Raw genomic sequence first — 14,979 nt, 5'->3', positions numbered from 1 at the left:
AATACATCCATATACCCCAATTTTGTAATAAATAAAAGCATATTATTAATGACTGCAAATAATCTTGAAAGAATGATGAGGGCACTCACCGGTCTTCTGTAAAATCACTTCTTTATTAACAACGTAACATCCAGAGAAAGGTAGCGGCCGGGGGAGAGAGGGAGCAGGGGTGGACGACGGCCGTTTCGCGCTTGTCCTTCTAAGGACCCGTAGAAGCGCAGGACAAGCGCGAAACGGCCGTCGTCCACCCCTGCTCCCTCTCTCCCCCGGCCGCTACCTTTCTCTGGATGTTACGTTGTTAATAAAGAAGTGATTTTACAGAAGACCAGTGAGTGCCCTCATCATTCTTTCAAGATTATTTTCATATGGACTTTGTTTCTTAAGAGGAGCACCGTGGTCGCAGGTGCCTATGCAGTAAGGAGTCTCCTGTCCGTGACCCCCACGTAGAGTTCACAGTTTATTTTGGTATGTGGGGCAGTGCCACTCATTTTTTCTGCTTGATGTTTTATTAATGACTGCGTTCAGATTCACCAACATCAGCTAGAAATGTGCTAGAACATAATACGGAGATTACGGTAACACAGACCTGCTGAGCTTACTGCAACAAATGTCCCTCAGACCTCTGAAGTCCCATCACCTGACGGGATCTCCGCTCTCTGACTGTGATTAGTAAGTGATAATGTGGGCTCAGCGCACTCTCTATTCCCGATCTTCATTTTCTCAGTTATAAAGTATGATGAGTTATACAGAAAGTATATACCGAACAGCCATAACTTTAAAACCTCCAAGACTAAATGTGAACGTCTTCTTCATTATGCTAGTGCAGCTCTGACCAGTGTAGGTCTCGACCCAATAAGACCTCCATGGGGCTCCTGTGGCTTCTGGCACATTCGCTGCAAATGCTTTTTGTTGGTCAGTGTGGTTTCCATGGATTGAACTAGTTTTTCCAGGACATCTCACAGATGGTCATTCAGAGTGAGGTCTGGGAGATCACCTTGAACTGTTTGTCATGTTCCTTAAACCATTCCCGAACCGTTTTTGCAGTATGGCAGAGGCGCTATCCTGATGAAGGAGAACACGGAATTAGGGAATATAGCCGTCAGAAAGAGGGGTACATTGTCTGTACAATGGTTTGGTAGGGGTAATGTGCCACATCCATCTAAATGCCAGAACACAATGTTCCTCAGGAGAATACAACTCCATCACACTGCCTCAGCTGAAATAGTACACCCTGGAGCCATCTCATCTTCACGTAAATGATACACCAGGCCGTACACATGATGTAAAAGAAAACATGATTTATCAGACAAGGATCATATTAGGCCCTTTCAGCGATGGACCAGGGTTATCATGGGCACTCTGATCAATCTGCAGGTACACAGCCCCATAAACAGTAAGCTGCGGTGCTCCGTGTGTTCAGACACATTTCTATGATAGTGTAGGAAGGTGTGCCATAAAAAAAAGAGAATTCTCATTCTTGTGTGGCAAAGAGATTGCCATCTACCGTTCAAGCGGGATCCTGCGGAACCAACCGGAAGAGGGAGAGTTTCCAGAAGGAAAGGTGTAGATGGAACGCTGTGTCAGGCGACCTTGAAGGTGCAGTTCAAAGGCCAACGTGTCAAAATGGGAGTGGATTTGGTGGCAAGTAGGGTTGAGCGAAACGGATCGGACAAATTCAAAAATTGCCGACTTTCGGCAAAGTCGGGTTTCATGAAACCCGACCCTAGTGTGGGATCGGCCATGCGGTCGCCGATCTGTGCGCAAAAGTCGCGTTTCGTATGACGCGTTCAGCACCATTTTTCAGCCAATGAAGGAGGACGCAGAGTGTGGGCAGCGTGATGACACAGGTCTCGGTCCCCACCATCTTAGAGAAGGGCATTGCAGTGATTGGCTTGCTTTCTGCGGCGTCACAGGGGCTATAAAGGGGAGTGCACGCCGACCGCCATCTTACTTCTGCTGATCTTAGCATAGGGAGAGGATGCTGCAGCTTCGTCAGAAGAAGGGATATAGTTAGGCAGGGTACATTAACCCCCAAAACCGCTTGTGCTGTAGCGATTTCCACTGTCCAACACCATCTCTGTGCATCAGCTCTGTAGCTTATTAGGCTGCCTTATAAGGCTCCCTGATAGCTGCATTGCTGTTTGCACGCTGCTGTGCAAACCAACTGCTTTTTTAAAAGCAAAAATCCTGTTGCTCCTTTCTGCACAGTTATGTTGTTTATTTGTCCACACTTTTGTGTGCAGCAGTCTTTTTTATTGCTGCCATACTTGTCCTTTGATCATTGTAGGGAGATTGAAATTGTACTACAGTCCTTGGATTTTTTCAGCCAGCCACTTTCTGCCACTTACATTGTGTTGTTTTATACACTGTGCATGAGTTTTGGTTCAGTCTCCCAAAAAAAAGGGAGATTTAAATTCTCAACAAGTTTATATACACCTTCTACCTTGTTTTACAGTACCATATAACGGTTGTTATTTTGGTTAGATTTTCCAAAAAATGAGGAAGTCTGGTGGAAGAGGCCATGGGCGGTGGTTGCCAGCTGGTACTGATGGTGGTGGTGCATCTGGTGGTTGTGGCAAAAGCACAATGGCACCTAAGGCTGGAGGTGTTGACTCCCCCCACAGGGCCATGGTCACCACCTGGCGCAAGCACCCGTGCAAGTGCCGTTTGCCTGGACAGGTGTGTGTGACCACTCTTGGGTGACGGCACTGGCACAGGGTCCCTCATAGTACAATGAAGTGTCTCTGACGGTGGTGGTGCACAACCAACGTCAGACACACCGTCGTAATATGAGGGGCCCTGCGCCAGTACCGCCGCCCACGAGAGAGTGTTCCCCCCCAGCTCGAACAGTGCTCTACCACTTGCAATACTTACCTCTCCCTCCTCCACCACTGTGTAGTCCGTGCTGTTAAATCCTTCAATGGCACTACCAATACAAATTTGTTGAAATGATCGATGATAGTTAAAATATACAGGGGCCCTGGCCTCCATTTAGACCAGTTAATACTTTGCGCCTACTACCACTGTCTGCTACTCAGCAGAGGAGCCCATCCCTGTACCTAGCTATGCCACCTGTTTATTTATGAACAATTTGGCAGACATTTAGCCCACTTTATTATTTGGGCCTAGTAACTGTGTCTGCCTCCCATTACAGTTGTCCTCCACTGAACAAAGCAATGCCGCCTGTTTAGTCCTGTTACCACATTTGAACTGCATTTAGCCTACTTTATTATTTGGGCCTACTAACTGTGTTTCCTTCTCATCCTGCCCATTGCCCAGCCACTGCTAGATGAGTCTGCTGGTACATTGACCCAAACCACTACATTCCCCTTGCACTCTACACAGCCAGAATCTGACCCTCCTGAAAGTCAGGTTCCCCTTCCCGCATACTATACCACCTTACACGGGGACAAAGAGGAAGGTGCAGATAAAAGTGCAGTTTCCTTCATCAGGTGGGGGGGCATACTCGTTGGCGACGTCACTGGCACAGGGCCCCTCATAGTACGCAAAAGTGTATCTGCCAGTGGGAGGCGCCACCCACCGTCAAACACACCGCCGTACTATGAGGGGCCCTGTGCCAGTACGAACGAGTGGACCCCCCTTGCTTGCTCAGGATCACAGCACTTGCAAAGTTGAAATACTTACCTCTCCCTGCTCCACCGCCGTGACGTATTCCGCGTTTCCTGGGCCCACGAAAATCGTGAGCCAGCCCTACCCCCCCACAACTTTAGCCAAATGACACCCAGTTTTCAATGCCTAACTATTATTATAAAGTAAATTAAGATTGACAAGCTTCAGTGTTATGATCTGGTGGCCCAGGAGTAGCATTGGACTTACTCTGGAGAAGGTGGTAACTATACTGACAGTGGACCCTGAACTTAACATCGCAACTAGAAGTAGCCGTGGGATGTACCTACTGATCCTAGACACCTCGACACAGCCGGAGGACTAATTAACCCTATAGATAGAAAAGGGAAAACTATCTCGCCTCAGAGAAAATTCCCAAAGGATAGGCAGCCCCCCACAAATATTGACTGTGAGAGGAAAAAACATACACAGGCTGAAAACAGGATTTAGCAAAGGAGGCCAATCTAGCTAAATAGGAAAGATAGGACAGAGAACTATGCGGTCAGTATTAAAATACTAGGAAATATCCACCACAGAAAATACAAAAAACTCCACATCTAACTAAAGATATGGAGGGTATATCTGCCTCTCCAGAGACTCCAGCTTGACTGCATAAATCCTTACACAGATTAAGCTGGACAAGAAAAAACATGAAATGCACTGAACAATGAGGCCCACAACATGTGGGCTGCAAAACAAGCAGAACTTATCTTGGTGAAAAGACCAGGAAGCAGGAGAAACCATGAAGGGATGTGAATCCTCCAGAATACAATGGACAACTGGCACTGACTAAAGGGTGAGGCCAGACTAAATAGCCCAGTCCAGAGTGGACACACCTGATAACTGCTGTGAAGGACAGACAGCAGCGCTACCACTTATAACCACCGGAGGGAGCCCAAGAACAGAATTCACAACAGTACCCCCCCCTTGAGGAGGGGGTCACCGAACCCTCACCAGAGCCCCCAGGCCGATCAGGACGAGCCAAATGGAAGGCACGAACCAAATCGTCAGCATGAACATCAGAGGCAACAACCCAAGAATTATCCTCCTGGCCATAACCCTTCCAATTGACAAGATACTGAAGCCTCCGCCTTGAAAAACGAGAATCCAAGATCTTCTCAACAACATACTCCAACTCCCCATCAATCAACACCGGGGCAGGAGGATCAACAGAGGGAACGACGGGTACCACATATTTCCGCAACAAAGATCTATGAAAAACATTGTGGATGGAAAAAGAGGCTGGAAGGGCCAAACGAAAAGACACTGGATTGATAATCTCAGAAATCCTATAAGGACCAATAAACCGAGGCTTGAACTTAGGGGAAGAAACCTTCATAGGAACATGACGGGAAGACAACCAGACCAAATCCCCAATCCGAAGCCGGGAACCCACACGCCGCCGACGGTTAGCAAAACGCTGAGCCTCCTCCTGAGACAAGACCAAATTGTCTACAACATGAGCCCAAATTTGCTGCAACCTGTCAACCACAGAGTCCACCCCAGGACAATCAGAAGGCTCAACCTGCCCCAAAGAAAAACGAGGATGAAACCCAGAATTACAAAAAAAAGGTGAAACCAAGGTAGCAGAACTAGCCCGATTATTAAGGGCAAACTCGGCCAATGGCAAGAAAGCCACCCAATCATCCTGATCAGCAGACACAAAGCATCTCAAATAAGTTTCCAAAGTCTGGTTAGTTCGCTCGGTTTGGCCATTTGTCTGAGGATGAAATGCGGAAGAAAAAGACAAATCAATGCCCAGCCTAGCACAAAAGGCCCGCCAAAACCTGGAAACAAACTGGGAACCTCTATCGGACATAATATTCTCCGGAATGCCATGCAAACGAACCACATGCTGAAAAAACAACGGAACCAACTCAGAAGAGGAAGGTAATTTAGGCAAAGGTACCAAATGAACCATCTTAGAAAACCGGTCACAAACCACCCAGATAACCAACATCCTCTGGGAAACCGGAAGATCTGAAATAAAATCCATAGAAATATGCGTCCAAGGCCTCTCAGGGACCGGCAAAGGCAAAAGCAACCCACTGGCGCGTGAGCAGCAAGGTTTGGCCCGCGCACAAGTTCCACAGGACTGCACAAAGGAGCGCACATCCCGTGACAAAGAAGGCCACCAAAATGACCTACTAACCAAATCTCTGGTACCAAAAATCCCAGGATGGCCAGCCAACACAGAACAGTGAACCTCAGAAATCACTTTGCTAGTCCATCTATCAGGAACAAACAGTTTCCCCACTGGACAGCGGTCAGGTTTATCAGCCTGAAATTCCTGAAGAACCCGTCGTAAATCAGGGGAGATGGCAGAAAGAATCACCCCCTCCTTCAGAATGCCGACCGGCTCAAGGACCCAAGGGGAATCAGGCAAAAAACTCCTAGAGAGGGCATCAGCCTTAACATTCTTAGAACCCGGAAGATACGAGACAACAAAATCAAAACGGGAGAAAAACAGGGACCATCGGGCCTGTCTAGAATTCAGCCGTTTGGCAGACTCGAGGTAAATCAGATTCTTATGATCGGTCAAGACCACAATACGATGTTTAGCCCCCTCAAGCCAATGTCGCCACTCCTCAAATGCCCACTTCATAGCCAACAACTCACGATTACCGACATCATAATTGCGTTCCGCAGGCGAAAATTTTCGAGAGAAGAAGGCACACGGTTTCATCAAGGAACCATCAGAATTCCTCTGAGACAAAACGGCCCCTGCCCCAATCTCAGAAGCGTCAACCTCAACCTGAAAAGGAAGAGAAACATCTGGCTGACGCAACACAGGGGCAGAAGTAAATCGGCGTTTAAGCTCCTGAAAGGCAGAAACGGCCGCAGAGGACCAATTCGTCACATCAGCGCCTTTCTTCGTCAAATCGGTCAGGGGTTTAACCACACTGGAGAAGTTGGTAATGAAACGGCGATAAAAATTAGCAAAGCCCAAAAATTTCTGAAGGCTCTTCACAGATGTGGGCTGGATCCAATCATGAATGGCCTGAACCTTAACCGGATCCAGTTCTATAGATGAGGGAGAAAAAATGAAGCCCAAAAAAGAAACCTTCTGTACTCCAAAGAGGCACTTAGACCCCTTCACAAACAAGGCATTTTCACGAAGGATCTGAAATACCATCCTGACTTGTTTCACATGAGACTCCCAATCATCCGAAAAAATCAAAATATCATCCAAATATACAATCATGAATTTATCAAGATAATTCCGAAATATATCATGCATGAAGGACTGAAACACAGATGGAGCATTAGAGAGTCCGAATGGCATCACAAGGTATTCAAAATGGCCCTCGGGCGTATTGAACGCAGTTTTCCATTCGTCGCCCTGCTTAATACGAACAAGATTATATGCCCCTCGAAGGTCAATCTTAGTAAACCAACTAGCACCCTTAATCCTGGCAAACAAATCAGAGAGCAAAGGCAAAGGGTATTGGAATTTGACCGTGATCTTATTCAAGAGGCGATAATCAATACAGGGTCTCAAGGAGCCATCCTTCTTGGCAACAAAAAAGAAACCTGCTCCCAATGGAGAAGAAGATGGCCGAATATGCCCCTTCTCCAAAGACTCCTTAACATAACTCCGCATGGCGGCATGTTCTGGCACAGACAGGTTGAAAAGTCGGCCCTTAGGGAACTTACAGCCTGGAATCAAGTCAATAGCACAATCACAGTCCCTATGCGGTGGAAGGGAACTGGACTTGGGCTCATCAAAAACATCCTGGAAATCTGACAAAAACTCAGGAACTTCAGAAGAGGGGGAGGAGGAAATTGACATCAAAGAAACGTCATCATGAACCCCCTGACAACCCCAACTAGTCACAGACATAGATTTCCAATCCAACACCGGATTATGCACCTGTAACCATGGAAACCCCAGCACAATAGCATTATGCAGATTATGCAACACCAGAAAACGACAATCTTCCTGATGGGCTGGCGCCATGCACATGGTTAACTGTGTCCAAAACTGAGGTTTATTTTTCGCCAATGGTGTAGCATCAATACCCCTCAAAGGGATAGGACTCTGCAAAGGCTGTAAGGGAAAACCACAACGTCTGGCAAATTCTAAGTCCATTAAATTTAAAGCGACGCCTGGATCCACAAATGCCATGACAGAAAATGACGATAATGAGCAGATCAGGGTCACAGATAACAGAAATTTAGGTTGTATAGTACTGATGGTAACAGAACTAGCGATTCTCTTGACACGCTTAGGGCAATCAGAAATAACATGAGCAGAATCGCCGCAGTAAAAACACAACCCATTCTGACGTCTGAATCCTTGTCGTTCAGCTCTAGACACAATCCTATCACATTGCATAGGCTCAGGACTCCGCTCGGAAGACAACGCCATAGTGTGCACAACTCTGCGCTCACGCAAGCGCCGATCAATTTGAATGGCCAGAGACATAGAATCACTCAAACCAGCAGGCGTGGGGAACCCCACCATAACATCTTTAACAGATTCAGAAAGACCCTTTCTGAAAATTGCCGCCAAAGCATCCTCATTCCATTTAGTCAACACAGACCATTTTCTAAATTTCTGGCAATATGATTCTGCCGCTTCTTGACCCTGACACAGGGCCAACAAGGTTTTCTCAGAATGCTCTACAGAGTTTGGTTCATCATACAATAACCCAAGCGCCTGAAAAAACGTGTCTACATTAAGCAACGCCGGATTCCCAGGTTCCAGGGCAAAAGCCCAATCCTGGGGGTTACCACGCAGCAGAGATATAACAATTTTAACCTGCTGGATGGGATCACCAGAGGAACGGGGCTTCAGAGCAAAAAACAGTTTACAGTTATTTTTAAAGCTCAGAAATTTAGACCTGTCCCCAAAAAACAGATCAGGAGTTGGAATTCTAGGCTCTAAAGCTGGAGTCTGAACGATATAATCAGAAATACCCTGTACTCTAGCAGCAAGTTGATCCACACGAGAAGCAAGTCCCTGAACATCCATGTCAGCGCCAAACTCCTGAACCACCCAAAGGTAAAGAGGGAAAAAAAAACACAACAGAGTACAGAAAAAAAAATGGCTCAGCACTTTCTTTCCCTTCTTCTGAGATGCGGTTAACTCATTGTAGGCCAGTTGTACTGTTATGATCTGGTGGCCCAGGAGTAGCATTGGACTTACTCTGGAGAAGGTGGTAACTATACTGACCGCGGACCCTGAACTTAACACCGCAACTAGAAGTAGCCGTGGGATGTACCTACTGATCCTAGACACCTCGACACAGCCGGAGGACTAATTAACCCTATAGATAGAAAAGGGAAAACTATCTCGCCTCAGAGAAAATTCCCAAAGGATAAGCAGCCCCCCACAAATATTGACTGTGAGAGGAGAGGAAAAAACATACACAGGCTGAAAACAGGATTTAGCAAAGGAGGCCTATCTAGCTAAATAGGAAAGATAGGACAGAGAACTATGCGGTCAGTATTAAAATACTAGGAAATATCCACCACAGAAAATACAAAAAACTCCACATCTAACTAAATATATGGAGGGTATATCTGCCTCTCCAGAGATTCCCACTTGGCTGCATAAATCCTTACACAGATTAAGCTGGACAAGAAAAAACATGAAATGCACTGAACAATGAGGCCCACAACATGTGGGCTGCAAAACAAGCAGAACTTATCTTGGTGAAAAGACCAGGAAGCAGGAGAAACCATGAAGGGATGTGAATCCTCCAGAATACAAATGGACAACTGACTAAAGGGTGAGGCCAGACTAAATAGCCCAGTCCAGAGTGGACACACCTGATAACTGCTGTGAAGGACAGACAGCAGCGCTACCACTTATAACCACCGGAGGGAGCCCAAGAACAGAATTCACAACACTTAAGTAATAAGAATTGATGTTTTTGGCATTAAAATGGGCACTGTAGGTGTTTTCCTGTCCTCCACTCACTGCCGACTTTGATTCCCCATTGACTTGCAATGGGTTTCGTGTTTCAGTCGGCCCCCGACTTTTCGCAATAATCGGCCGATTTCACCTGATCCGACTTTTGATAAAGTCGGGTTTCGCGAAACCCGACTCGATCCGAAAAAAGTAAAAGTTGCTCAACTCTAGTGGCAAGCAAAGGAACGGGCGAGACTTGTGTCATAGGAGACACTGAGGCCGAGGTGATAGCCCATGGCAGAAAGCTTGAGGCAGCAGATTGTGGCGCGTTCAGAAGCAAGATCCAGACATAGCCACGTTTATGTGCTGCATGTATACCAACTTAAACCAAGCTCAATTTTTGTTTTTTTTCTTTGTATTTTTGCATTCTGTGCAAGCCAGGGTGTGGCTTCCGTCTCCTGAGCTGGAAATTACATTTAAAGGCTTCGCCAGACTGGCGTCCACAGGTGGGGACCTGGTCCTTTTGTCTGTCCGTATTCACATACTGAGGTCTACTCTGACACATGGTAAGGTTTTTAATATTAGACAGTGTCACCTTGTCGATAGTGGGATGGCTTTTATGCAATTTTTTTTAATCAAAAACAGTATTACTATGGACTCTGTGTTATTTAAATGCACTTTTGCCTTTTACTTATTTAGATACAGCAGGGTTTTTGCACATTTTGTTTCTTGTAGGTTTTGAATCCTTTATGGCCAATGTGAATGTGTGTTTATGTGCTGCATGTATACCAACTTAAACCAGGCTCAATTTTTTTTTTTTTTTCTTTGTATTTTTGCATTTTGTGCAAGCTGGGGTGTGGCCTCCCTCACCTGAGCTGGAAATTACATTTAAAGGCTTTGCCAGACTGGTGTCCACAGGTCTGGACCCGGTATATCAATCCACCAATGCATTTTGTCTGCTACATACGTTCTTAATCTTGGTGTTACAATTGTAATTTCATTTTATCAATTTAAATTTTCTGTTCATATGCCACACACCTGTGGCATGGCTAAAATGCAAACAAAGTCTTCCGTTAAATATCCCAGCGAGCCAAGAGTAATTACTGAGATAAAGTTTAGCATAAAACCTGTATACGAAGCACTGCAAAACAGAAGTATAAAACAACAAACCTATAGGCTCTGAATAACATTTGACATAAGTTCCATATAAACTAGCCGTATTATAACCTAAAATGACTCCACCTGGACCTGCTCCCGAGACATCTGCTTCTGTCACCTGGAGCCGTTGTATTCATTATTTGGGTCGGGTTGGTGATGGGCGAGACAACATTACCAGAAGCTCTGGGACCTGTAGTATCACCGAATCTGGCAGTGCTGTCCAACAGGAGCAATGTGCTCCCTGCCTTGGCGAATAGGATTGGACCTCACCCTACTGAAACTCCCAGTATATTGCTAGGAGGTGCCAGTTATAGTTTATACCTGCTGTGGTTCACTCCTGGTATTCTACTCTTGTTCAGCCTTTTTGATTCCCGCTTCTGACCTCGGCCCATGATTAGACTATACTACTGCCTGATAATTCTGTTTCTGACCTCCTTGTATTGAAGCACCTTTCGGACCATCCTTTGCTAGCTTGCTCCATCAGCCAGCAGCCACTCCATTGATCCGACCTAGAGGCCCCTGTGTAAGTCCAGATCCTTTTATAACAGTTAAAGGGTGAATGTCAGGGTACCTCCGGGGATATGCTAGACGAATAGCCAGTCTGTGGAAGCCCTATTAAACGCTACCAGCCTTCCACTGACACTGGCAATGCAGCTATAAGCGCTTCGGTACCGCAGTATGGCATATAATAACATATAATAGTGGCTTAAGAGTTGCTAAATGAAGACTTATGCACTGGGTGTTAAACAAAAGGAATTGTAAAGCTAAAAAGTAACCAAGTGATAGATAAAAAAAAAATGGAAAAATAACTTGGTAATTAATATTGTATCATGATTTCTTTTTCAAAATTAAGACCTGTCGTGGATCGTGTGAATATCTAACTTGCCTTTCTATTGTGAAGTATTTTCTCCACCTCAGAGGAAAGCTACCACTTGTATATGTTATTCATGTGGATAAACTTTTATTATTATCGCTGTTTATAATGGATTTTATCACCCTTTTTATAGGTGACTATTGACGGTTTAGGCACTTGGCAGTCAAAGGGGCCATAGCTGTACTTCATGTGAATGAGCATGCACCTTTGTTTAGATGGGAGCTCATGTTCTGGCTCCAACAGAGGTATTTACCAGTCATGGTGTGAATGCTGTGGCATATTTCCTATAGTAGCAGAGTATGGCACTACTATTGGGAGGTGTCCAGCTCTGCAGGGGCGGGGAGAGCAAAGTTCGTCACAATTGGCTTAAAGACTTCCTCCTTAGTGACCACCCTTGCAGAGCAAGTGAGCAGCGTATACTAACCTCCGCCCACCCTGAACTTATCTATTCATCTATTCGATTATCTGACTCCGTGTTCACCTTGTCTGACCCTATATCTTGGCAGGCTACCATTGCAGAAGTAAACATTTTATTGCTTACCTGGGCCTAACTTAGCAACTGCATAAAGGAGATCGTAATTGATTACTGGTGTAGCATCATCTATCGGCTTCCACCCAACCGGAGGGGACACAGGAGGAGAGATGAGGAATTGTTTAGCAGGTTGTGGGGGTGCCAGGTGGAGTTTGTCTCCATCCGTCTCTGTCTTTTGGACCTGTGTATGACATTATAAAAATTTGTAAGACACATGCAAAAAAAAAAAATGAACGTAATGGAAAAAAAACTCAATCATGGATGAGATCGTATATAAAAAGATATATTCAAAAGATTTTCAAAAATGTCAAACGTGATGTAATACAATTTACCTGTGCGAAATAAAGTTTTAATTTCTTCCCTCTGAACTGTGTCTCGTGTAGCTCTATCCTCGCTCGCGCCGCTGCCTTAGGGTTGCTGAAGTTTATTCGTACTCTTCGGAAGCTCTTGAACAGTTGTAAGGTCACACAGTCATCATATGCTCGGAAAAGACCCTCAAATTTCTCCTATAGTAAAAGAGAAAAAAAGCTTATGTTAATTAAAAGAACACTACAACTATTTTAGTGGAGGGTGAGCTCTGGGGGTAACTTATTATACCATACAGTAGGCGGGGACTACCTAACTTCCGTCTTGACCCATGAGCCCTCTTACCACCTGACCGCCACCATAAGCCCCAATATAAAAGAGGAAGGCTGGTAACACATTCTCACTCTTCTAAATCCAGTTGATAAGGCATTGAAAAGGCATAATTAAGGATGAAACTCAGAATTAATTGAAGTTCTGAAGATACCTCCTAAAGACAACAAACTATTGCACAAAGTGGGCAGCTTTGGGCACTAAGTAAGAGTTCTCATGCCAACATCCTGTGGGCATCTGAAATGGCTTTAGGCACAAAGCCACTAGAGACCAGTTTCATGGGTCTATTGATATCTGGGATAGTCTGGAGCACCAGATCACTTAAAACTAGTAATTGACTTGGCCAACAGAAACCAAGTAGCTCCTGAGTCACAAAAACATGACTTCAAAAGGACTCTAAAGCTAACGAAAACTCAATGAAAACCAGCCATCGATAACAGTTTGAAGGGGTGGGGGAGAATCTATTTAGACCAGTGGCCACCAGGGAAGGCCTGAGACACAAAATCACTAAACTTAAGTTACAGCCAGTGCCACAATACCATGGTCCCAGGGACTGACTGAGCCACAAAATCCATGGATGTCAAGGACTATCTCAGCAACAAAAGCATTCGATGCCAGGGACTGCTTGAGCCAATAATCCCCTGGACATGAGGGACTGCCTGATCCTCAAAATACCTGTACACCAGTGTGACACAAACCACTAGACACCAGGTACTACCTGTGACACAATGCCACTGGGCATAGGAGACTGTCTGATGACAAAGACTGCTTGATCCACAAAACTACTGGAGTCTAGGGACTTCCTGAGCCACAAAACAATTTGATGCCGCGAACTGCCTGAGCCACAAAACCATTGGACATCAGGAACTGGCTAGTCTTTTGGTGGCTCAGGAAGTCCCTTGTGTCCAGTGGTTTTTGGGTTCAGCCATTCCCTTTTGTCCAGTGGTTTTGTGGCACAGGCAGTCCCTGGTGTGTTATGGTTTTGTAGCTCAGACAGTCTGTCATGTCCACGTCTTCAGTGGTTGTTTGGGTCAGGTTGACCCTGATATTCATTTGTCTTGTTACTTAGGCATTTAACCACTAGATACCAAGGACTGCTTGAGGGACAAAACCACTAAACACTAGGGACTGCACGAGCTACCAAACCATTTGACACCAGGGACTGGCTGAGACAGAAAACCACCGAATTTCAGGGACTGCTTGAGCCACAAGATCAATGGACACCAGACACTACCTGACCAATTAAGCTAGTGAATAGCAAAGAAGACCGGAGTCCTGAAACCAGTGGACACCCGTGACTTTCTATAGAAATGAACAGCAAGTCAGAGTCACGAAACAACTGGACATCATAACTGAACTTCATCTGAGAGCTCAAAACCAGGATTTGTACAAGCCAAGGGAATAAAAGGAGCAGCACTAGAGCCAGGATGTTCTGTAGCTTTAATTCCCTTACCCTTTTGGAAATTGAAGCAATTAACTAAATCACAAGAAAACAACTTGATGTTAATAAATGGTCCCCTACAAACGGAGGATAGTCCAGATGGAAGAGTAAGTCCCGACTTTGTCTACCGGACATGTCTGAAGAAGACTCGGAATATTTAGGGTATAGGTAAACCTTTAGATTCTCATAGAGGATGATAATGTCAACTTGTTGTGTTGGCACCTATCAGCGTAGTACCGCTAAATACCATCTCTCCCAGCACCTGCATTTGATATTTACAGATCCCTGAGGAAGCAAACAATCACCTGCAATCTAAAGTCTGACCTTATGTTCTGCACATCTAGACCGTACGCTCTGTGCTAGGCACAGGGGGACATAGTAGACTGCTGGGGTATTTGTGTTAGTGCAAAGAAAAATGCAGCTGGGTTCCTTGAAGGATACAAAATGGAAAAATATTGCCAATATTACCAAATTACCAAAGCATGTAATGGCGGCACCTGCACTATTGATCCTAGTTTAATCAGCCGAAAGAAAATCTAAATTCAGTCACATCTGACATCAACAACAATAATAAAGTAAACAGCTCAAAAGCTAAAGGTAATGCCATTCTTAAAAAAGGTATTTATTCTCTTATATGTTCCTTCCATTATGCCTCAATACCATAATACTGATGTGACGCTAGTTACAACCCACAGCCAGGCCGTGAGTCAGCGAGGTCAGACGTTCTGGAGTCAATACCAAAAGAGTGCGTAGTAAACCAAGGGAAAATACGAAATCGTAAGCCAGGTCACATGCCAGGGACAGAATGCCACAGAAATAGCGGATAAGCAAAGGGGCACTAACAAGCAGAT

At 45.2% G+C, this 14,979-nt stretch overlaps 1 protein-coding gene across 3 annotated transcripts in view; it reads right to left on the bottom strand.

The window, feature by feature from the left end:
* The window catches only part of RCAN2 (regulator of calcineurin 2), a 73,880-nt gene that overhangs the window by 13,532 nt on the left and 45,369 nt on the right, over window positions 1-14,979 (bottom strand). For all 3 annotated transcript variants that reach the window (XR_013221991.1, XM_077291561.1, XM_077291562.1), the window contains 2 exons: window positions 12,384-12,557; window positions 12,061-12,232 (listed from right to left, as the gene is read on the bottom strand). Coding sequence is in view for 2 of the 3 variants with exons in the window: in XM_077291561.1 (XP_077147676.1) it covers window positions 12,061-12,232; window positions 12,384-12,557 (346 nt within the window). In the remaining variant the exon portion in view is untranslated. The remainder of the gene's footprint in view (window positions 1-12,060; window positions 12,233-12,383; window positions 12,558-14,979) is intronic.

Source organism: Ranitomeya variabilis, chromosome 2 (genome assembly GCF_051348905.1).
Source record: "Ranitomeya variabilis isolate aRanVar5 chromosome 2, aRanVar5.hap1, whole genome shotgun sequence".
Taxonomy (NCBI): Eukaryota; Metazoa; Chordata; class Amphibia; order Anura; family Dendrobatidae; genus Ranitomeya; species Ranitomeya variabilis.
The sequence above is the reverse complement of the archived record's forward strand: the minus strand, read 5'-3'. Positions and strand labels throughout refer to the sequence as shown.